The 25,220-nt window shown below is 36.3% G+C and overlaps 2 protein-coding genes across 2 annotated transcripts; both read right to left on the reverse strand.

Moving 5' to 3' along the window:
- Window positions 1–12,235: 12,235 nt before the first annotated feature.
- Window positions 12,236–14,300, reverse strand: LOC122583710 (probable receptor-like serine/threonine-protein kinase At4g34500). Its single transcript, XM_043756087.1, has 3 exons — window positions 13,626–14,300; window positions 12,616–13,548; window positions 12,236–12,469 (listed from the first exon to the last, which is right to left on the reverse strand). The coding sequence occupies exons 1-3, from the start codon at window positions 14,298–14,300 to the stop codon at window positions 12,437–12,439; spliced, it is 1,641 nt and encodes a 546-aa protein (XP_043612022.1). The 3' UTR covers window positions 12,236–12,436.
- A 3,687-nt stretch (window positions 14,301–17,987) lies between these two features.
- LOC122583712 (serine/threonine-protein kinase CDG1-like) lies at window positions 17,988–19,033 on the reverse strand. Its single transcript, XM_043756088.1, has 2 exons — window positions 18,092–19,033; window positions 17,988–17,999 (listed from the first exon to the last, which is right to left on the reverse strand). The coding sequence occupies exons 1-2, from the start codon at window positions 19,031–19,033 to the stop codon at window positions 17,988–17,990; spliced, it is 954 nt and encodes a 317-aa protein (XP_043612023.1).
- Window positions 19,034–25,220: the final 6,187 nt, after the last annotated feature.

Genomic DNA, 25,220 nt, shown 5'->3' on the forward strand with positions numbered 1-25,220 from the left:
ACTGCTGATGAAGTGTTTCATGATGCTTCAGCTCACACTGAAGACATGGTGTCTGCTGAAGACCCCATTATTGAAACCTTAAATCAACCAAATTACTCTACTGATCAAGCTTCTCTTAATCCTTCAATTACCATTGATTTCTCCTCTTATTCTTCTGCTGATCCAATGCAAATATCTTTCGCTGCCCTTCTAGGATCATCAAGTGTTCCATCACTTAAATGGACTTCTAGTCACCCTGCTCACCAGATTATTGGTGATCCTCAGCAGGGCATTGTGACTAGATCAGCGACAAGAAACACATGTCTATATGTTAATTTCTTGTCAATGATAACTCCTAAGAATATTGGAGAAGCCATGGTAGACCCATCCTGGGTCGCTGCCATGCAAGAAGAACTAACTCAATTCCAAAGACAACATGTTTGGTTCTTAGTTCCTCTTCCTCCTGGCAAAGAACCCATTGGAACTAAGTGGGTTTATAGGAACAAAATGGATGAAGATGGTGTTGTTATTCGCAACAAGGCTAGGTTAGTTGCTCAAGGGTACCTTCAAGAAGAAGGAGTCGACTATGACGAAACCTTTGCACCAGTGGCTAGACTTGAAGCAATACGCTTATTCCTGGCACATGCTGCTTATCGAAACTTCACAGTATATCAAATGGATGTCAAGAGTGCCTTCCTAAATGGAAAACTCGAAGAAGAAGTTTATGTGGAGCAGCCACCTGGTTTTGAAGATCTAACCAAGCCAAACCACGTCTATCGTCTTTACAAAGCATTGTATGGTCTTAAACAAGCTCCCAGAGCTTGGTATGACACCCTCTCTGAATTCCTTCTTTCTCATAAGTTTCAGCGAGGATCTATAGACTCCACCCTGTTTATCTATAGAAAGGGTGTTCATGTCCTCTATGTACAAATATATGTCGATGACATCATATTTGGATCCTCCAGTAAGAAACTTTGCAACAAATTTAGCTCACTAATGTCCTCTCATTTTGAAATGAGCATGATGGGTGAGCTAACCTTCTTCCTTGGTTTACAAATTCGCCAACTCACTGATGGCATCTTTATAAACCAAGAAAAATATATTCGAGACATGCTGGCCAAATTTGATATGACCAACATCACTACTAAGTCAACTCCCATGTCTCCTCCTAACAATCTCCATGCTGACCCTGATGGTAAGCATGTGAATCCCACATTATATCGTGGAATGATTGGCTCTCTAATGTATCTCACAGCTAGCCGTCCCGACATTATGTTTGCTACTTGCTTGTGTGCAAGATATCAAGCATCCCCAAGGAAGTCTCATCTTCTCGCTGTCAAACGTATCTTCAAATATCTCAAAGGAACCTCCTCTTTAGGTCTCTGGTATCCCAAGGACTCTTCCTTTGACTTAGTTGCATACTCTGACTCTGACTATGCTGGTTGCATGTTAGATAGGAAAAGTACAAGTGGTGGATGTCAACTGTTAGGGGGAAGGCTGACTAGTTGGTCTAGTAAGAAACAGCATACAGTTTCCATCTCCACTGCTGAAGCAGAGTATGTGTCTGCAGCAAGTTGTTGTGCACAAGTCCTTTGGATAAAAAACCAACTTGCTGACTATGACTTAAATTTTTCAAAGATCCCCATCATGTGTGATAACACAAGTGCTATTGCTATTACACATAATCCTGTTCAGCATTCCAAAACTAAACACATTGACATTAGGTATCACTTCATTCGTGATCATGTCATGAAAGGGGATGTTGAAATCTACTTCATTCCCACTGATGATCAACTTGCTGACATCTTCACTAAACCTTTAGATGAAAAACGATTCAAGGATCTCGTCAGCAGGTTGGGTATGTTAAATGGTGATTTTACTAGTTCAACATGATCACTCATGTTTTGCTGCCCATATTCCTTTTATGAAGATGAGCAGCGACTTCTTAAGTCAAAGTTATCAGCGAGGTCTTCCTTTTACTTGCTGATCCCTGTTGCTTTGGGAAAAAGCATAACAAAAGTAATAGGGTGCTGAAAGTCCCTATCTAGTCCAGCAGCAAACGGCTGCTGGTAAAGACGTCTAAAATCCGTTGATCCCTGATGCTTTGGGAAAAAGCATAACAAAAGTAATAGGGTGCTGAAAGTCCCTATCTAGTCCAGCAGCAAACGGCTGCTGGTAAAGACGTCTAAAATCCGTTGATCCCTGATGCTTTGGGAAAAAGCATAACCAAAGTAATAGGGTGCTGAAAGTCCCTATCTAGTCCAGCAGCAAACGGCTGCTGCTAAAGACGTCTAAAATCCGTTGATGGCTGACAATTTGCCAAAAATTGTTTAATACTCATCAGCATCTACCTCTTTTATTTTGTTAAGGTGCTGATTAAAACTTGGTAACCTATTCTTTTTTTAAATTTGTACAACCCTTCAGTGGATACCTCTAGATATCTGAGTGTATTCCACTACGTATTTTTGTTAATATTATTATATAAATATCCCAAACGGTTACCTCGATTTACTCCCTAATGGGCTACTTGTACACTGTATACGCCGTATGAACTCGAGTGCAGTTGAAATCGTGGTTCATCTGGTCACATCATACATCTCTCATACGTATATAGGTACAGTGTCCTTTTATTTTAAAATAATTTTTTTATTGCCACGTATGAAAGAGAGTACCCACCACAACTCACTTTTGCAGTTATGGGACCCATATCCATGCCATATATATGCAAATCTCTTCTTTTTCACCCTCTCTTACGTTCACTTCTTTCTAATAATCTTTCACATCCTCTCAAACTCTTCATATTCTCTTAAATCTTTCTCATTTCTTTGCAATATTCATTCACTCTAATCTTTCATCACTTTCATCAAAAATGACTTCTTCATCAGAACAACAAAACACTTCTTATCTCAACACTAAGGTATTTGATAATGAAGGCATAAATCCTTCTAATCAAGTATCTTTCCAAGCATCAAAACTGGTCATTAAGGCCAATAACTATCTGGGATCTGTAGAGATCCCATCAAAAATAGAAGGGTACTTCTCCATGTTGGATTTCATTATGGGATGCCCAGCCAGAAAGGCCATCTACTCTGACCCAAAAGAAATGTGTGTCCACCTCCTTAGAGAGTTTTGGTGGACATGTGATTACAAGGTTGCCAATAGCACCATCACTGGAACTATACTGAAAGGAGAACATACTATCTCCATCTCGGTAGAACCGTTGAGAGATGCTCTTCGTCTTCCCAAACAATCGGAAGAGCATCCATATGTGGAGTTGGTCCCCATTGGAGTATGGAAGGAATGGTTGTTAACCATTGGGTATGGGACCAACACTGAACCTGCACAACCTGTGCACAGCAACCCACAGAAGAAATATCTGCCTAGTGTTTGGAGGCTGCTGTTCACCCATGTAATTCAGTGTCTGGGTGGCAACAGTGGCTCTTTTGATCAGGCCACTGCTGCACAAATGCAGATGATTTATGCGCTGGCAAATGGTCGCAACATTGACTTTGCCAGTGTAATTTTTGAAGATTTAAAAGGGAAGGTCACCATCAAGAACAGATCAAACTCTGTCCTCTTCACTCGCTTTCTCTCACTGATTTTCAAAAGGGAGCTGAAGGAAAAGTATCTCCCTGAAGGGGCACAATTCATTCTCTCTCCCAGGGTTGCAAGCTCTGTGTACAAGATTCCTGCTTGTGATCCTGAACAATTTGATTTCAAGTACGCTGTGCTCTCCCCTGAAATGAAACAGGTACTTTATTCAGTATACCCTTATGTATATAGACCCAACCCTGCTGGAGCTGGTATGCTGATAATCCCCCCAGCAACCTCCAAAGCTCCCAAGAAAACCAAAACAATTTCTTCTTCTTCCACTTCACCTCCTACTGCTGTCCCAAAACAGCAGCAGCGAGTATCAAAGGGCAAAACTACAAAGGCCACCCCAGCCCATTAGAGTTGAGTCAACCGAATTAATCATTCCCTCTTCTTCTCTACCCTCTGAGTCTTTGTCAGCAGCCATACCACAGGTGATGCTAGAGACAACAAAATCTACGGCCGATGATGCTTTGGTGACACAACACACTGAAGCTGAGGCACCCGGTTCCCCTACCCCTCTAAATGTTTCTGGAGAAGGGTTGGTTGTCGACGGTAGTGGTGTAGAGGAAGGTGAAAATGTTGAAGGGGATGATAATGATGAGAGTGATCTGGACTTGGGAAAATTTGTGGCGAATGAGTTCCAGCCGGATTCCTCCATCCAGGCTGATGAAATAGAAGCAAGTGATATGGAGGTGGATGAAGAGGCTACTGCTGCTGATGGTGAAAAAGCAGCAGCCGTAAACGAAAATGTAGAAGTTGCTGCTGTTGACAACATTGCAGTAGCAACTAACGAAAGTGCACAAGAAGCTGCTGCTGATGATAATGCAGCAGCTAATACTGAAGTAATTGAGGTGCAACCTCAAGTCATGTCTGTCGATTCTCAAATCGTTGACAGGCTGACTAGAGTTGAACACCAACTGAACGATCTCACCAAGGCTGCCACAATCGCTGTACAACTCAAAACTCATGAAGATGACAGATTGGTGAAGATCTTGGAGAACTGGTACAGCAAGCAGAATGAAAACACTGCCAGCATTGAGACAATAAAAGAAAAATCTGTCTCTATGGCTGCTGATCAAGAAAAACTTCGCACCTATACAAACTCTATCAAAAAGGATCAGCAGGTCATTTGTGGGCTCTCTCGATCGCTGTGCAAAATGGGACCTGCTGTACGGTTCTCAGCACAAAAAGCATGCAGCAGTAGTGATTCAGCTGCTGCTGAAGTAAAAACAGTCGCCAACCTGGTTTCTCGTCTTACCTCCCAGGTTGAAGAAAACACCAAGGCTATCAAGGCCTTGGAAATCACTGTGGCCAGTCTTCCTCCTCCTCAAGTTTCATTTACTGAGGAAGATCGTAAGTGCCAACAAAACTTGGAGCAAGAAGTTGGGGATATCAAGAAGATGTTGTCCCAACTTCTTCAGCAGCAGGCTGCTCCAGCAGCAACGGTGGAGGTAGTAGTTAATGATACTACCTCCAAAGGGGAGAAAGTAGATGCTGCTGTTATGGCACTTGTCAGTGAAGCAGTAAATAAAGCTGTTAATGACATTTATGAAGCTTCAGCTGACAAGATTGTAAATGAAGAAAACGATGCAGCGGCCACTGATGAAATGACAATAGTGGCCGTCAGCGAAGAAAAGGTGGATTCTCCCCCTGCTGTTACTGAGGGGGAGACAAGGACTGATGCTCTCCCAGCTAGTGTTGAGGGGGAGACGGCTGTAGAAGCATCTGCTGAGGGGGAGCAACAACTGATAGTTGCTGAAGCTCCCCAAGTTGAAGAGGAAATGAGTCCTAGTGCAGTCAGCTCAGAGAAAGCTGAAGTGTCTAGAATAACAGCAGCTCAGAGAAAGCAGCTGACTGATACCGGTTTCTTCCAACCCTCGCAGCTGACTGCACAGAATACATCCATCACATCCCCAGCAGGAAATCAATTTCAAGTCATTGATGTCTTATCAATCACTGCTGAAGGAAAAACTCAAGAGGAGGCCCTGGAGGAGCTGGATAGGCTGAAAGCTAACAAGGAAAATGAGAAGAAAAACCTTGATTATATCAAGCAGCTGGCCCTCTTGGAGAAGGATGAGATGGATGGAGAGCAAAGAATGCTGCTAACCACTGGTGGGCCTGAAGCTCTTTACAGACAAAGGCAAGCTGATTTAGAGCAACTACTAAAAGAAAAAAGGGAGAAATTTGAAGTAGAAAAGGCCAGGTGGTTGAAAATAATGAATGATAGGAAGAAGCCAGAGAGAATTACAGCAGTTGAAGTTCACAAAGCTGCCATGGGAACGAAAACCAATCTGAAGTTCCTAAGAGAAGGGCACAGTGCCCCAACCAAGATTGAAGATGTAAAAATGACTAACTTGGGGGCTTCAGAATGGTATGAAATCTATACGATCATTAAGGATAAAAAGGCTGCCAACTATGAACAACTTCAGAGGATACTGAAAAGTTATTTTGAAAAGGCACTGAAGTTTGAAACAAAGTTCAAGGCAGACCTTCCCATGCTAAGGGCAGTCTTCGGGTCTCCAGCAGCTGTATCCTCCTCAGCAGGCAGGCGTGTCCCAAAAAGAAAGCTTGCTGTACAACCCTTGCCTGCTGACCTTCCTCCTATCTCTGGTGATGCAGCATTAAATCTAAGGCTTCCTCCCAGGTGTTCTTTTGAAGAAGGGAAAATTCTTGAAGAACCTGCTGGCATTTTCTTCCAAAACTTTAGAAATGATCAACTCTTTTTCAGGCTGGCAGAAATTGAGCAAGCATCCATTGGTTTCCTGATCAGCATCAGAAGAAGATTTGCTAAGATGATCAGTGCTCGCTCAGTAATCAGCAGGATTGATGAGGAATTAATGAAGCCGGCGAGAAGAGATAATCCAGTACTTAGAATTGCCAAGCAGGAAGACGCTTGGGAGATAGAGGCTGCTAATCTTTAGATGTCTATTTTGTAAAAGCTTTATGCTCAACTTGTAATTCACTCTTTGATATAAAAAGACGTCTTCAGCTCATATTCACTCTTTCTTATGTCTAAAAATAATTGTCATTCAGCAAGTCTCCTCAGCTAATAGGGGGAGATTGTTAAGTCTGGGATTCGCTGAAGGAGACTTGAAAATTGACACATGTCATCAGCAAGTCTCCTAACAATTTGTCAGCAGACGAAGAGACGTCTTCAGCGGGATGCATGCTGACCTAGCTTGTCTTGGCGGGAAATATTCAAACTAAATAAAGACAAAAAGGTCACATGGTGGTTAACTAACTGTAATTTGCCCTGAGTGGTAAATGTACATGTTGGGACCAAAGCAAGGGTTCTCTCTCTCTCTTACCCGATTTGGTATAGAAGACAATAGGCACATGATTCAAGTACCATGAGCCAATTGGAAGTCGACAACCACCATCAAGTCACAATCAAAGCAGGCTGTGTTGATTCAAGTCTTCCCCTATATAAAGCATCACAGCCTCATTGTGCCAAGTGCGTCTGGCCGTCTAAAAGTGTGTAATTGCTTATGTTTTTCTTATCTTCCTAGACTAAGCAATTATTTGTGTTCTTTTGTATTCTTGTAAGTCAAGTATAAGATCAACCATGTATTCATCGTTTAATCAATGATACATATGATTATCCTTGCATTGATGTATTGCAATTGAACTTTACATTGTTCTTGTTGTTTACTTTCTTGCTTATTTTCTTTCTTGTATTTTAAATTAAACATAAGTTATGCAATCGAGGACCATCAGGAAACTATATATATTAATTAGTTATATATCTTGTCCATCAAGCATTACAATGAATCAATGATATAAGTAGAAATCTAAGATAAGGAAACTTAAATACGTCCCCTCAAGCTAAGACTGTTGTGTGACTCTTAGCTTTGACCACGACATCAAGTACCGATGTAAAACATCATCAATTCTGATCATGTGAAGATATAAGTTGTATTGACAAATTTCCTTGAGCAACCTTCTCTCTAACAAAATAAATATCAATTTCCACTTGTTTTGTGCGAGTATGAAAAACAGGATTAGCTGACAAATAAGTAGCGACAAATAAGTAGTGCCTAAAAGTCTATATAATTATCGCTCATCAATATCCATACCCATTGTTGTAGCTACCACTGCTACCACTGTAACCATTAACTTGGGCCATTTGGTTATTGTACATTTGTTGTGCCATTTGGGTAATGTACATTTGCTGCGTCATTTGGTTATTGTACATATGTTGTGCCATTTGCTGAGCCATTTGTTGTGGATTAACGTAAGCCATTTGGCTAGGTTGTGTTTGTTGCTGCTGCTGAAGTACACCTCCTTGGAACTGTTGTTGAGGGAATTGAGGGATATAGCCTGGCTGATTGCTCATTAGTGGCATACAGCCTCCTGTGTTTTGTGATGTGTACCAGACCATAAAATAGAGAAATAACTAGATGATTCACGATAATAGATAATCTGATATAATGCTCCAGTAGCCCTAATCTGGTATAATGCTCCAGCAGCCCTAGTTCCTAAGAACGACACTTATTTTCTTCATGACCTAAACAATTGGTTGTGAGCCTTATTTAAAGAACCACCAGACAAAGCCCTAACTTGTCCTCCAAGACATTACTATAATTATAATTAACTAATTATTAAAAACGACAGTTAACCCCCTAACTTCTGATCTATATCATTACTCCCATCCCCCAAAGCACCTTGTCCTCAAGGTGTTGCTTTAAAAAATAACCTTGAGTAATTCCGGGATCTCATGGGTAGTCATCCCCATAATAGACTTTACTTGTGACGCTTTTGCAACCAAATTCTCTAGCTGACACTTGTTCCTGATTCTCAAAATCAACATTTGTTGAATCATGTATCTGATCAAAGTTCTTAGCTTTTGTGGTTTTTATCACACGTAACCAGCCCCAAAGCATTTTATCTGAAATCTCAACTACATAATCATATTTGTTTTGTTTTAGAACATTGCTACCACGAGCATCTCCACAGTCTTCACTTATATCTTCCTCCACCACCGGGTTTAACCACCAGTTTAACAACCACTGTGGTTTCTTCTTTGGGCTCCTTGATACTTTCTTCATGGTCTGATTTTGTTGAGTTTGTATCTTCAGCGTCTTCCATGTCTCTAATATCAGCACTAAAAACATATTTGTTCTCTTTCTTTAAATCAAACTCCAAATTTTTTTTATAGAGAAGAAGTAGGATCAAAAGGAGAGAAAGAATCTTGCAAGCCATAAGAATCGATTTTTAAACCCAATGACATCACATCTTTTAACTCAGAGCAGTTATATTATTGCCATTCAACAAAGATTTCCCTAATTTCAGGTTCTAAACCAAAGATGAATAGGTATATAGCGTAAGTTTCAAAAATTTCTTCTAGATTTTTAACTTGATTGAATAAGATTTGAAACAAAACGCAATATTCTTTAACACTACCTTCTTGGCTAATTGCCCTAATCTTCTCCAATACGAATTCCATTGCTGACTGCTACTTCTATCCGATGAACAGACAGTAACTTTTTTCTTTTTTTTTTTTTAGAAAAAATAATTTTAACACTACCACAAGTTGCAAGGACGGCTCTCATACCAATTGATGTGTACCAAACCAGAAAATAGAGAAATAACTAGATGATTCACGATAATAGATAATCTGGTACAATGCTCCAATAGCCCTAATCTGGTATAATGCTCCAGCAGCCCTAGTTCCTAAGAACGACACTTATTTTCTTCACGACCTAAACAATTGGTTGTGAACCTTATTTAAAGAACCCAGACAAAGCCCTAACTTGTCCTCCAAGACATTACTATAATTAATTAACTAATTATTAAAAACGAAAGGGAGCCCGGACGGTGGAAGAGCCAGGGGAGGCCGGGTCATTTGACGGAAATGGAAGGCTTTGGAGTAATTAACTAACTAATTATTAAAAACGACAGTTAACCCCTAACTTCTTATCTATATCATTTTGCTGTTGAACCATTTGTAAATCATTAAGCAGAGAGTAATGTGGGCTTAGTGGTTGATTGTAAGCAGGCTGAGCTTCCCAAAGCGGTAGTGGTAATCCACTATTTGTAGAACCTATAAAAGCAATCACAAGTACAAGAAGATTTGCATTAGAGGTGATAAAACCTGACACAGTGGGTAATCGGTTTGACCCGTTTATACATATTTTCTTTTAAACATCATTACAATTAATCAAAAGGATCCTGTGGTGTACATTTTATCACAGTTTTCAACCTTTAATATTCAAATTACATGAAAACAGTCATTTCTTGGATGCTGAACCAATAGGACTTTTTTATGAAATATAGTACATTATGAAATAAATTTGCTCCTGTTTTGTTCAATTTATTTTGACACGTACAGAAAAAATGTTGTTCCAGCATAATGTTTCACATACCGTAGCCCGGTAAAGGTGACTGCTGTTGTTGAGGCACATGACCATTCCAAGCGAGATTACTCCCTTGATTTTAGGAGGACCATGACTCATGTCGAGGTGGAGCTGGCAATTTTTGATGTTGGATTTGAGGTGATGAAGAATATGTTTGTACAGGTGAAACGTTATTTTATGGATACATGTCCACAAGGGCTAATGTGTTGCTCTGAGATAAGTAGTTGGTTGCGACACGCCAACTGGAACTATTGCAAGAGAAGAGAATTAGAAACAGTTGGTGAGTCATAGTCGTCTCCACTCAAAAGATCGAACTCGGGATAAACTTCTAGTGGAGTCGTTGACATTCCATTAGTTGTAACAGGAGCACGAGAGATGAGATCTGCCACTACGTCAGCACGATTGGCAGATCTGCATAAAGCAGAAGTGAGTTAAAATTGGTTTGGGCCAATCTTCAGAGCAGGTTTGGTTAACCATCTGCACTTATTCCGTTATAAAGAATACACTTTGGGTTACTTTCAAACCGTTGGACCTGTTCAGCCTAATTTCTTCCTTAGCTAAAATTTATAGCTTTTACACATTCCCAATATGCTTACATGAAAGATAAAATAACAATCCTTAAAATGTTCGACTACTCCATGACTTGCGCTAAATACTCTTGACCGAGTCCACAACTTCTTTAATTTGCTGGTACATGGGTCTTCACTGGGTTGTGGGATGGGCCCTTGGTCCAATATCGTATTAACTTGATTACTTGTTTGGTTTGTGTCAGTTAGAGGAGGATTAACAGGTGCTAAGGCTAGTTTCACGCTTTGACTTTTCAGACGGAACAGAAGTTCCGATAAGTAGGGAATCATGTTTGGCAAGAACTCGCTCCATATCATCATTTAAAGCTAATCCTTCACTTAATAGCGATTCATCGCTGTGACACTAATACAATGAAACGATTAAAGGAAATTATAAAGCATAAAACATACTGAAAATAGCAAGTTCGGGTCTTACGAAGTGGAGTTGACCAGGTGTACCACTCGTCTATTGTATGTACGACATTGCTCCACCAAGTCAACGATAACCTCTTGCTTAAGCCCATGAAAATAGTATAAATTGCAAAGTGTTTATATAAAAGCATTACAAGAATAATATTTTGTCAACCAATTGACAACTGTACCTCTTTTTGTCTTGGGTCGAGTCAAAATTTCTGTAAGAACATCTATTCTACCACGTGCATTTTGCATTTTTTTCATGCTTAAACTTAAAAAGCAAATTTACTCATGACAAGGTGAGTCGACAAAAAATTGTTTAAACCCCTAAGATACATAAATTAAACAAACCAAACAAGATGATAATATACCTAATAGTCTAATATCTTCATTAACTTTAGATCACTTTTATATGCCTCAGGTTGGAAACTCGGTCTGTGCAGAACGCACAGCATCATCATTTGCATTTTTCAGGATTATTCAAATTATGTTGATACGGTGATAGAGGCTGTCTTTGGAGGGGTGTAATGACCAGTACTGATCTCTTAGATTTTTTTGAAAAATTTGCTCCTAAACGTTTTATTTTGTAATAAACTATTACCCTTGGAAACATAAACTTATGTTCTTCATCAACTAAAGAAAAAGAAAGCATATATTAGAAGTGAATTTTTTCAACAAATTAACAAATGGGTTAAAAGGGTTAAGTTTACAAGAGTAGCTTAGAAACGCACTGGTTAAATGGGTTAAGCAGATTCAAAGTCTCCATAGTGTCTTTTTAATTCAACAAGCACTCCCAAATCAATGTTAAAAAATGTTAACATTATTATCATTGATAATTATCGCTTTGTAATCATATTTGATGTAAAATATATTAACAAAAGATAAATTGGACCAAAAAAGTAGTTTGAGTCTATTAAACCCCGCCATCTCCCACTATGACCCTATTAACCATTTTGACCATTACCCAATCCATCCATATTGCAAACGTAACAGATCTTTTGAATGCCCACTTCAATTCCTTGGAATCTTAACGTAAAGGATCTATAAGAACTTATCGATAACTCATGATATGATGAATAGTACCGTGGGAATCTTGCCCTTTGCTCTTCCAAAAGCTTCTTTCCAAGTAGAACTTCCTCATAAATACTTTTTGACAAAAAGATACTTATGGCAGAATACAAAGACTATTGCAGTGACCTCCTTTTTCACTATTTTAATCATGTCACTACATTTCTCTCGGCTAGTCGCAAATGAATATAATCCTCACAATTCTTGACAAGTGTTTTAAAATTCCAATAGCTTAACACAGAAAACAAGTAAAGGAACCACTACTTAAAAATCATGTAAACACAAATAACATGGGTTCTACAAAACTAAGATTACAATTACCCAATTGAACCAAAAGAAAAAGCACAAGATTTAAAACATTCAATAAAATTACATTACATTCCCATGACCGTTATGCTTGTTAAACTTAGTAGTTATCGAGAGTTTTTGACATCCATAAACAGTTTCTTCTTTTTTTGTTTAGCTCGTTTCTGCTCCTATGTTTGCATCTTCCTGTGTATAAATCAATCAATTTAGAGAAATAAAAACATATAAGTTGCGAATCTATTATCATTTTCAGATTTGACCTTTTTTCTTCTTGTGAGATGAAGATATACATAAGCAACAACCAAAAAAAATGTAAAAGTATCATAACTTACATGAAATGCTAATGCCTTCTTAAGTTGTGCTAAAACTTGTTTCGCCCTTGGTCTTTTTTCTCTATCCTCATCTAAGCATTGATAAGCAATGTTTTGAAATGTTGTCAATGATTTTGGCATGATTTCTTTCTTTAAAGCCTCAAATACAACCTCGTCTTGTTTCCCTTCTTCAAATTTGTGCTTCATGAAACTCGGTAGATATCGACCCTCATATTTGCGAATTTCAAATGTTGATCTCCCACACAAGATCTCAAACAAAACAACACCAAATGAATAAATGTCGGATTCTATAGTTAAGAAACCCGATTTTAAGTACAACGGGTCCAAGTAGCCCCGTGTGCCACAAGCATGATCGATGACATAGTCTGTTTGTTCATTTACTGTGCTTATGATAGAAAGCCCAAAATCACCAATTTTTGCCTTCCATTCATCAAACAATAAAATATTAGCAGCTTTGATGTCCCTATGTATCACAACCTCTTTTCCATGAATGCCTCCATGAAGGAAATCCAACCCGGTTGCAAAATCAATGCATATCATAAGTCGATTCCTCCATGTAAGACTAGTGTCATTCAGATACTTGTCAAGGCTTCCCTTACACGCATGCTCATAAACAATGATTTTTTCACATGTTTCATCAACAATGATTTTTTCACATGTTTCATCGTTGTAGCCTACAAGACCGATGACATTCTCATGCTTATACTCGTAGAGTATTTGTAGCTCATTGTAATATTGTTGTTCCCCTTGACCTTGACTTGTATCTAACCGCTTTGTGACTATGGTATAATTCCCATTTCCATGTCTGTGTGCAACTTCGCCTTTGTATACCTTCCCAAAACCTCCTCCTCCAATGACGTTGTCACCACTGAAGTTATTCGTGGCCAATTTTATTTCCTCAAGTGACATCCGGAAGTTATCCTTATTGTTTACCTAAGCATAATGAGAAAACCGGTAACTATTTATGAAGATATATAGGACCTTAGAACGGATTTATAATATTGACTTACATGAAATGATAATGCTTTGTTGAGTTCTTCGACCACGACTTTCATTGTTGGACGCTCGTTTTGTGTTTCCGCCAAACACCGACATGCAATTTTTAAAAATGTTTCTAAAGAATCTGCATTGGGTCCTTTATTTAGATAAAACTTGTTATCTCCATTCTCCCCCGTAAGTACGGAAGTTATCTTTTTCTTCATTATTCCCGTGTCGAACCATTGTCGCACCAACTGGGACAATAGTTCACGTTCTTGACCGTCATTAACCTTAGTTAACAACTTGATAGACTTCCCGCATATGATTTCAAGCATAACTATTCCAAAGCTATATACATCTGACTCTCTTTTTATCTTGCTAGTCTTAGCATATTCAGGATCCATATAAGGATTGAAGTGAGGATTTGTATTCCAGAAATACATAGTGTCATCAGCCTGATTCGGAGGCACAAGCAAAGATTCTCGAAATCCAGTAATCTTTACACCCCCATTGACGCCTACTAAAACGTTTTCACTACTTATGGCACGGTGAATTGCCATCTTTTGGTCCTCCATCTCATTATGAATGTAATTCAATCCGTGTGCAATCTCAAGGCACATTTTCAAACGTTTTTCCCACGTAGGAAGAAGTTCTTCCAACTGTTTGTGAAGCGAGTGAGAATGGAAGAACTCAAAAACAAGTATCATATCAGGACCTTCATCACAAAATCCTAGAAAAGTTTCTATGTTGGGATGTTTACAGCTGCTAAGAATTTCAATTTCTGTATTGAACATTTGACTTCTAGTTCCAAGTTTTTTAAAATTTACAGTGTAAAGTCTCTTGGGTATTTTACTTTTGTTCATCTCTTCTACGGACAATGTATGTTCCCTATCAAAACATTCAACTTCTCCATAATATTCTTGCATCCCCTGACTGTTTCTGAACAAATTTTTTGGTGAGAAGTTATTGGCACCCAAAAGTATGTCTGTGAGGCTTATTCTCAAGTGTTCCAAGCCTTTTACCTGCAGTAACAATCAGATAGGTGGGATAAAGAGTATTGCATGCAGCTTGCATGACTATATGATCGGATAATAATATATAAATAAAGTGATGGCAAAGTGATGCTAGATGTGTCCAGTTTTGCTCATGTGAACAACTATATAATCTTGTCATATTGGGAGTAGCCTAAAAAGATTACACATGGTACCAGCTATAAGAGTATAATTATCTGAGTCATTAGCTAATGTGCTATCGTTAAAAGTGTATCGACTAGTCATATGTGACTAAGAGTTAATAAAGTTGAAATTACTTTATCGATAACCCCTTATGAATACGAGCATAGTGCCTGCGCGTTACAGCGGCTAAAAGGTGATGACTATATATATAAAAGGAAGGCTGTGGTGGAGATCGAGGGGGGCGGTAGAGAAGGAGGGCGGCAACGGAGGGTGATAAAAGGTCGATGAGAGCGTGTAATGATTAGAGACAATGTGGGAAAGGATGATATATAAGGGTTTTATGTATAAGTAGGGGTATTTTGGTAAAAAAAAATGCTTAATTTTAAGAAATCCAATACTTTTTATAAGGGAGTAAGAAAAATCGTATGGGGTTTGACAAATCACTAAAAATAGGTTTTGACATTTTCAGTGTAACCAGGATATTGATAAAATTGCATCGACTAATGCAAAGTTTCTCTTTCGAATCATCATCCAAATTTAATCTAAAATAGTCATTGGGGTAAGGGTGCAGTCGACACTTTGCATTGGCTTCTTATATTGGCAAGCATCGGCACTTTGGTTCATTGTATCCTATCCATCGGTAAACATCGATACTTTGCATTGGCTATATATATTGGCTAAACTAGGCCGATCCTTGTGAACGTTGGGGGCGTGCTATGTGACCTTTTTTTTTTCCTTTTTTTGTAGTGTCAATGTTGTCTTTGACCGGAAACCTATTTTTTAATTTGGAAGTTTTCAATTTTGAGACTAATACTATCGGGTTTTTTTTAGATGTTACGTTAAATGAGGCGATGATGATACAAAATGTTCATAAAAACGGGCGTATCTTGGCGGGGAAAACCTTAGGGTTGACAGTCATGACGTCTTCGACTTCCGAATTTCCGACTCCTAATTTCTAAGCCCATGTAGTTTACTTCTTTATTAGAAAAGAAACGACCCCTAATTTCTAAGCCCATGTAGTTTACTTCTTTATCAGAAAAGAAACGAACACTTTTTTTAAAATACGACAATCGATTATTTTTTCCGGCATTGGCATTTTTGGCAATATTTGGTTACTACACCCCTTGTTTTGGCAAGTATTAACAAGAAAACCAACACGCTATGTGACGCGTTCTTATTGGTCGTTCAACTTGTCAAAACTTACTAAATTGTCAAACGTATGTTGACACTATACCCTTGCCCCTTATAAATTAAGAGTAACATTTTTCCTTTTTAAAGTGGTCACTTTTTGCACTTTTATACAAAATGAAAAAGTTACAAAGAAATGCTTAAATCTCGGCAAATCCTGCCATTTTCATCCCTCTAACTCTGTAAGTCTCTAACTAATGACATTACTTTGTTTGGCCGTGAAGTGACTAATATGTGAGAGTAAATTCGTTCATTCTTCTTGCCTAGAGATATTATCATTTTTAATAATAAAATATACATATCTTGCAACCACTCTTTTATTTTTCAAAATTTCAGCCCATGAAATATATATTTAAGTTAATGATAAACTTATACAATGTTTTCTCCATCTACTAAATATACCCTTAAAATATTTTTAAATAGTGTTCGCCCAAATTTTCTCTCTCATTTATATACTAATTTAAATATTTTCATCTAATATACATATAATATCTTTAATTAAAATTATGTACAACATAATAATTAACCACATTACCCTTTTTATAATCTCAAGTCTCAACCCTTAAAATAACTAAGCTACTCTCTTTTGTATCAAATATTTTTATAATAACCACACCGCTATTGGTATCACCGTCGTCGTTGCCCATCACCGTCATCCCCGCTAAATAGTATATAGAATATAAAAATTCAAATTATATACAACTAATGAATAAGATTACAGTACCTTCCATGGATAGGGTGCCTCTTTCTTGTATTGTATGGCTTTGATGTCGGAGAAATCTTCATCAAAATCCTACATTAATTTATGCATTGATGTATAAAAATTTTCAATGGAACATGACGATTTTTAGTGAAGAGAAAAAAAAAAAATTTGTATGTATTTGATTTAAATCAGAACACACAGACACACACACACACACATATATATATGTTGGTTATTGTAAACAAATATTAAAATAAAACAAATACCACAAGATTTTGACTATTAGATAATAGTAAAATTGATGCACGAAATACAAATATATATATTGACGCATAATGATTTTAATGATTCATGGTAATTTTCCGTGAAAAAAAACTTATTGTTTTACTTTAATACTTGTTTTATATATATATATATATATAGATTTTAGGTAGAATAAAACACTTATTAAAGTAAAACAAATAAATAATAGGTTTCTCTTCATTGAAAATCACTATGCATCATAAAATTAATTGTGCATCAATATATATTTGTCATTCGTGTATCAATTTTATCATGATCTAAAGGTAAATATCTGATCTTATGTGTTTACTATAATAGTTGTTTTATACGATATAATAACCAACCCCTATATATAGTATATATATACATACTAATATTAATACCCGTACGATGTACGGATTGATTAAATATATTATTAGTTACGTACTTCTTTTATATATAAAAATGAAGTTTGAGCATAATAATTTTTTTTTTCGATTTTCTAATTCATTTAATATATAAACTAACTAAAGATGTATAAGATATATTGTATTATTATAGTAACGATCAATGGAGTTTTTAACTACCGATTAAATATTTGAGGTATTGTATACAATAAAATATGAAAAGTAAGAATTGTAAAAATATAAAAAATTATCTCATTGTCCATGAAAGTAAGTTTTATTATACTAAAATACAGTTGTTCTAATAATTTATCGATTAATCACAACTCTTGATTTTTTATATTTGTTTTAACTTTGACTTTAATTTACCCTTTTTAGTTTTTTATTACAAATTTACACTTTTTACCCAATAACTTTAATATAATAAATAAATAATAATAATAACTAATATAAATTGTAACTTGAGAGGGATTTCATTCATAATAGCACTACCTTTACTTTTTCCTACATATATTATATTTTAAAAAATAATAAATATATTTTTGAATATAATAAATAAAGGAGACGATCAAGCTAGGATTTCGTTACATATCGTTTTAAAGGTACTACAATCTTGTTTCAATTTTGTGATAGATAGATACTCGTATAAAAGAAGATTGAAGGTTAATGTAAAATCTAAAAGTTTAAAAGAATAAAAAAAAATTGACTTAACTGGGCATGAATGTTAAAAACAAATTAAACAAAAGACAGAAGGATCGATCAATTACCTCAGGTTCAAAAGGGTCAGCATAATCATATGCTATCTTAATTTGCTTCATAACTAATTTCGCATCTGATCGTTGTGCTCGCTCTTCTTGTAAGCAATGGTATGCCGCTTTTGAGAACCGTACAAATGATTCGCGCTCGGGCTCCATTTGATCCCATAAATCAGGGTTGATTATATCTTTCAGTGTATCATTCTCATAATGAAATTTCACTAATGGTGCTAGAAACATATCTTTGTCTTTTGGATCGAATGCTTTTCTGCCGCACATGACTTCAAATAAAACAACGCCCAACGCGTAGATATCCGACTTGTGTGTCACACCTCCGGTCTTTTCAATTTCCGGGTCCATATACCCTTTTGTCCCAATAGCTTCACAGCGAAAAACATGGTTTTTTCGATCTTTTGGATGTTTGATGGAAAATTCAAATCCAGATAACTTGGGTATCCAGTTATCATCTAATAAAACCGTGGAGCTGTTGATGTTACGATGTATGACATAGTAATTACTTTGTCCGATGTTCTCTTGGAGGTCTTGTATTGCATCAGCAATTGCACGAGATATCTCGATTCGTTTAAGCCAATCGAGGTTGGTAGTGTCGGTTAGGTGCATGGAGAGGCTTCCCTTGGGATAATACTCGGTTATGATGATCTTCTCGTTTCTCTCGTCACAATACCCGATTAAGCGGACTAAATTTATATGCTTGAGACTAGAAAGCACAGAAATCTCTGTCCAGAACTCAACGTCTCCCTGCCCATACCTACGATCTAACCTCCGGGCAGAGATATTTATCAACGTGCCAGACCGCATAATTTTCCCCTTGTAAACGTTTCCGAATCCACCTTTACCGATGATACTTTCCTCACTAAAGTTATCGGTGGCCTTCACTATTTCTTCTAATGGGATTTTCAAATGAGCGAACTCGCTAACTGTGTTAGAGGCCATATTTTTCTACATATACTCGTAATTGTTATTATTATTTTTTCCGCCGATCGAGTAATTCAGAGGCGAAATTGAAATATTTTAGAAGCAGATCGAACAATAATTAATGGGTCAAGTAACAAATGAATGTGAAAGAATAAATGTAAATGTGTGACATATAACGTGCAAAAACCTCCATCTCCTTGCATGTTTATAAGTTTGACTTTTTTTTTTTTTTTTTTTTTTCATTCTTTATGTGTCTCTACAGATGAGCAGAAGGCCAAAAAGAGCTGGAATGTTACAATAAAATAAGATTTAAACAATTATAACCCTTTTCAATATCTCAACGACCACTACTAACATACTGTATATAAGTACAGCTGTGAGATCATTTTCCATACATATATATACTGGTTCAATGTAAAATGTCTCGAATAATATACAGATTTTATTTTATATCTAATAATAATAATAATAATAATAATAATAATAATAATAATTGCATTTTGACTTTGTTTTACTACTCGTAATATTTAGATGGAGCAGTAGAGACTACGATAGGAATCCAGATCTCAAGGCTCCTTTTGCCATTTTGAGTGAGAATCATGCCCGTTTCGGGAGCTAGACGACTTCCAAAAGAAATGTTATTTGACTTGTAAATATAGATCGAGTTCGTTCTTGAATTTATTGGACCAACTAGAGCATAGTTTCATGTTAAGAACAATGGGGAGACTGATGAGAACTCAACTATGAAATTTTTATTATCTAAAAGTTTGATTACTTAACTTAATGTGAAATTTAATGTGAAACCGACTATGATTATATATTTAAGGGCGGATAGTCGGTTAGAGGTGGTGCAACAAATTTGATTTTGTTTATGTGACTATGCCAGGGTTGTTACCCATCCAGCCTCACTACGGAGCCTACACGCAGCTTCACTATGGAGCCTACGCAGACTACCCTGGGTCCGACTATTATGGAAAGGATATACATTCTCCCAATATGAAGATCTGCACTTGTAACACCCCAATATTTTAAGGTAATAGAAAATTAACCCTTTTTGTAGTTTTGACATTAAATTAGTTTCCTAGTTTTTTTGTTTTGAGTTAAGGGGTTAATTTAGTTGGAACTTTAGAGGCTAGCGGGTATTTTACCCACAAAAATTCAAATGGGACGTGGCTATCAGGGAGATGAGTCAGCCACATTTCCACTCTTCTTTCAAACTTCAACTCCTTCCACTACTACTTCTTAATGCTTCTTGAATCTTCAACTCTTCTTCAAATCCATGCAATAGAAACTCAAATTAAAGAATCCTAATCTTGAAACAACATCATTAACCATCTCCATTTGCATTAGAAATTGAAATTTGGGGCTTTCTTGGAGGTAGTGGTGACCGAAATATTAAGGAAGAAACAAGGGGAAGAATTTCAATTTGAAAACCCTAATTCTTTGCCTTTCATTCTTGAGGTATTTAATCCCTAACCCTAGTCTTTTTTTGTTATTAAAAATTAGGGTTCTTGATTCTAGAAATTGGGGATTTTCGTTATTGATATGTTCAAGTAGAACCCTAACTAAATTTGATTGATAAATGTATATTTTGATTGAAAGAGATGTTGTTAATGAAAATCCCATTGGTAATAATCTCATATCTTGTGGTGTTTGGCTAGAAATTATGAAATAAAGCTCTTTTATGAGAATTTGAATTGTTGGAAAAATGTTGTGTAGCCAAATACCATAGTGTTAGAATTGATGAATACAAGTAGATTCATGTAAGGTAATTGAGTCATGGAGCTCATAGATGTTATATGTTTATTCTTGTATATGTGTTGAAGATTGAATTGTGAATTGTAGCCTTTTTGTGTCAAGTAGCCAAATTGAGGTGAGTGCATATGCATATAATCATGATTTTGTTATTTGAGGTCATAGGTGGGTAAATTCCTATGACCCATAGTTTGATTGTTTGTAAGAACTAGTAGGTGGGTAAATTCCTACTAGTCATATTGTATGTAAGAGCTAGTAGGTGGGTAAATTCCTACTAGCCAAAATATCCATGGCCATGTTGAAAATGTATGTGTGATGTTTGCTATGAATGATATGGCTAGCTTGCTAGGCATTATGTGGTGCTTGATGCACAAAGTTGAAAATGGCATGATTATGATTGTATGTGTATGCATTCACTAAGCGTAGCTTACGTTTTAGTTGTTTAAATCTTTTATAGGAGTTGGTAGTAGCAAGGGTAAAGAAGCGTTAGAGTGAAGATCAAGTTGAAGGTTCTTGTCATCTCAAAGGTTGGCACATGGGTAACTTGGGTGGAATATCCCTATTGTACTTAATGGCTCTTGATACAAGTCCTTTCGGTAACTTGTCATTTTGGTAAACTTGGTTTGGTAAATTTGATATGTTTTATGAAGTTGGGTTATGTAAAGATCTGCACATGTTGGTTTGGAGGCATGAACCTTTGGTAACTCATTATAACTTGGATAATTTTTGACTAAATGGGTGGATGACCCGTAAAGTTGTAGAACATTCTCTTGAATATTTGAAACCTTTTGTAATGTTAAGTAATGTGTTTATGATTTATTTGTATCAGAGAATGATAAGGAAAAGTTTGATTGTGAGTCGAAATATTGAAAAACGTCAAAAATAGGGTTTTTGGTGTACAGCAGAGAGCACGGCCTCTGTGTCACAGAGCACGGCTCTTGCCCTGTGTAAAGGCCGTGCTCCACTGACCTCGAACCTTGTTTTTTTTCGAGCCTTCGTTTGATCTTTTTGGGTCCTGAAACTTATATAGTACTCTATTTACATCATTTTAAGAACACTACAAGTGTCTTTTCTTGAATTGCAACATTTTGATTTTTTCGCGAAAAATGGCCGTATTTTTCTAAGTATAAAGTCTAAAGTTTTGGTTTTCAATAATTACGCTTTCATTTGAGTTGAGACGTTACAGCACTTATCTCATAAGAAGCTGGATAGCTACGAATCTCCTCAAAAGAAGGAAACAAATCTACTCCAATAGGGGAAAACCCTACTTGGAGGACAATACACTTTCACCCTATAAATAGGGACACAATATACACAAATCAGATCATTCTCTGCACTCTCAACACACATACAACGCATAGTTGGCGTACAAAAGGTTCTCACACCTTACCGAAAGGGAATACCATAAACGCCTCATCCTCCCCGTTCTAGAACCAAGGTTCGGTGTACAAACCGTACAGGTTTGCAGTTTTTGCTGAATGGTAATTGCTTACTTGTATTATCCAAGTAAATTGACTGAATTACGTAAAAAGGCTTACTATGTTTGTGTGGAATATTATTACTTGGTTCTTTGCTGCTTCAGGACAAAGATGAAAAAAGGATTACTCATTCTCGATAGGTGACTCTGCAGTGTGTGTTCATATACAGGGATAACGAAAAAGCAGATAAAGTGATTTTAGAATCAGGCCGGAGATGTTTTAATGTTCGGTTGGAAGTGAAGACAAGTATTTCATGGTGTACATTCTATTTATTCTGATACCGCTCCCTCATTGTTGCAAGAAGAAACATGTATGTGCCCGGGTCGTTTGAATCTCACCTTCAGACAGTATTGACCAATTTGAGGCATATATGTTTCTAGAATATGTATTCAGATATGATGTAGCTTGTTTTGAGTAGATTTTATGTGTGCCTGATTCGTTTAAATCTGATCTACAGACCAATTTGATTTTGTATGTTTTCAGGATCATTGGGCATGTAGCATTGATATTATTCTAGATTTTACATGTTTTTGCCGTGTTCTTACTTTTTTTGACTCGCAGAGAATTCCAGCTTTGGAGGTTAATTTGTAAGAGAATCCAATTGTTGATCTGTTTTATAAGAGCCTTGGGTCTAAGTTGTTAAAATTACATATTACGTACATGAAAGTTAATTATGATCTCTGACTTTTATATGGAAAACATAATTATTTCTAAGATCATTTCATACAAGTTAATTTCATTACAACAAACTGAATACGGCCTTATGAAAGCTTTTCAAGATTAACAATTCTTATATCTAATCCGTCAACAATCAAACAATTAAACAAGAGCAGTCGGCCGATTATTTGCTTTTATTAATTAAAATGAGAGTTATTATTACAATAATAATGTTATCTAGATAATCTCATCACAAAGAGATCAATTACAAAAATATAAAATAAATTAAGAAAGGAAATTATATTAAAGATAGTAGGAGCATAAAGTTGATGACTACATCGTTGCTTGTCTGACTTTTGGTTGATGAAGACGAATGTATTTATATCATGATGGACCATCTCAACGGTAATACCAACGGTAGTATCTATATCTATATATATCTAAAAGTTCTATCAAGCAAGTAGAAAAATTGACGCATTCTTGACGCTTTATCGGTGTCTACTTAATAGGTTTAATTAGCATTTCATTAATATGATAGTTAATAATCTCTTTTACTAATGATTCAATGTAATACTATATCCGTGAATTGTGTTTCTTGCAATTGGTTATTGTGTCATTGAATGCATTGATGCATTTGGATGGTAATTAGATGGAAGATGAATTTTTATGTATTTATATGTGTATGAATTATGATCTATTGAATGCTTAATGTTAATGGATTGTTATTTATTAATGTAAGTATATCAATGTATTGATCGACAATTATAAAGATGGTAATGGTAATAGTGGGAAGTGGACGGTGAAGCAGAAAATTGATAAGTGGAATGCGAAAAGTGGAGGATTCCAACCGTTCAGGTAACTTTTGATTTCATGCCATTATTATTATTACTATAAGTAAATTACTCAATAATGATAAGCACTTCCTGCCCTCGCTCACCATATTCCATCACCAAAACCACTAATCTAATCCATCGATCTTACTTTTCACTTTTCACCAGAAACACAATCCAATCTCTAATTATATATATCCGTTTTATTGTTATAATTAGATTTTTGTTGCTAATATATTTTTTGCTTATGTGTTTTATTATAGATTCTTGTCAGATTCACCCTCTTTTTCTATATCTATCGTCATGATATTGGGTTAAATATTACAAGTTCTTTTCTTCTTTTTGTAATGATCCTTTTTCTTTATAGAATTGATGATACGTCGATTAACATATACTGTTTTAGAATGCAATCTAATATCATTATATAAATAAAGAGAGTTATGTGGGTCCCATGCCACCTAGCATGGGGGAGTGTGAGGAAAATTAGGATATTTGGGTGGCGATTCCCTGCTGGTAACCGTATTATGTATACGGTTTTACGTCATCCAATCCTTTGAGGGTAGTGACTGTGTTAACAATGATTTGAGGGATGAGAGTTCAAGTACTCTCTTATGATGGAGTTTTCTTGTTCTCTTGTATATCTAAAAGTTCTATGATGGGAGTGGAAAAATTAGTGCATTCTTGACGTTTTATCGATGTGTACTTAATAGGTTTAATTAAGGTACTTATAAATAAGGTTAATTATCTATATACTATAAATTGAGTTACATGAAGCTATTTTACATCAATCTAACGGGGTACTGCATTTAGTTTGTGTAATTAGTTATAAATCAAGCAACCAAATAAACAAGCTATTTTGTAGCAATATTACGAGTATTTAATAAGCACAAACAAACCAAACAAATATATAATTTAAATAATAAGCAAGTTAACGCTCTTTAAATGAGACTCTTCACTTATCTACACCGTTTGGGTATGAAAAGGTTTGTCTTAATTGTGATATTATTTACGAGGGGCTCTTCAATGATCAGCCAAATGATAGGTATAAAATGGTTGCAAGTGGTTACGATATGCATTGTATTTGTGTGTGGCTACTCTTAAAAGGATTGATCATGTCAAAAGTTGTTCGTTCAAAGGGAGGTACAAGCGACCTTGTGGGGGGATTTAGGGGATCCAATTATCCAGAAGAAAGATGGAATATATTGTATTTATCCGCTTATTCTAACATCCATGATAGCCATGTCTTACGAGTATGCTTTTAACTTTTTTGTGGTTTTTTTCGTCTTTTATGTGCGCCTTTAATACCCCATCCCCGGTTCTTTTGTGTAAAACTAAAATAACCTTTGTCTATCGAGTTCTTCTTCGACTCTGTTAGTTGATGGCGATGATCTTTCATTTGTATCTTCGATATCATATGTGCATCGTTCGATATTATGCATTATCATGTTGCCTATATATTTCTCTAATCTTTTTTTTTGTGATTTA

This window comes from Erigeron canadensis, chromosome 9, assembly GCF_010389155.1.
Source record: "Erigeron canadensis isolate Cc75 chromosome 9, C_canadensis_v1, whole genome shotgun sequence".
NCBI classification, from domain to species: Eukaryota; Viridiplantae; Streptophyta; class Magnoliopsida; order Asterales; family Asteraceae; genus Erigeron; species Erigeron canadensis.

Coding starts and splice junctions, on each gene's coding strand:
- LOC122583710 (XM_043756087.1), bottom strand. CDS start 14,300: ATGATACTTGTTTTTGAGTTCTTCCATTCTCACTCGCTTCACAAACAG. Junction 13,549..13,625: donor ACAAAGCATTATCATTTCAT/GTAAGTCAATAT, acceptor CATTATGCTTAG/GTAAACAATAAGGATAACTT. Junction 12,470..12,615: donor AGAAGGCATTAGCATTTCAT/GTAAGTTATGAT, acceptor ATTTATACACAG/GAAGATGCAAACATAGGAGC.
- LOC122583712 (XM_043756088.1), bottom strand. CDS start 19,033: ATGGCCTCTAACACAGTTAGCGAGTTCGCTCATTTGAAAATCCCATTA.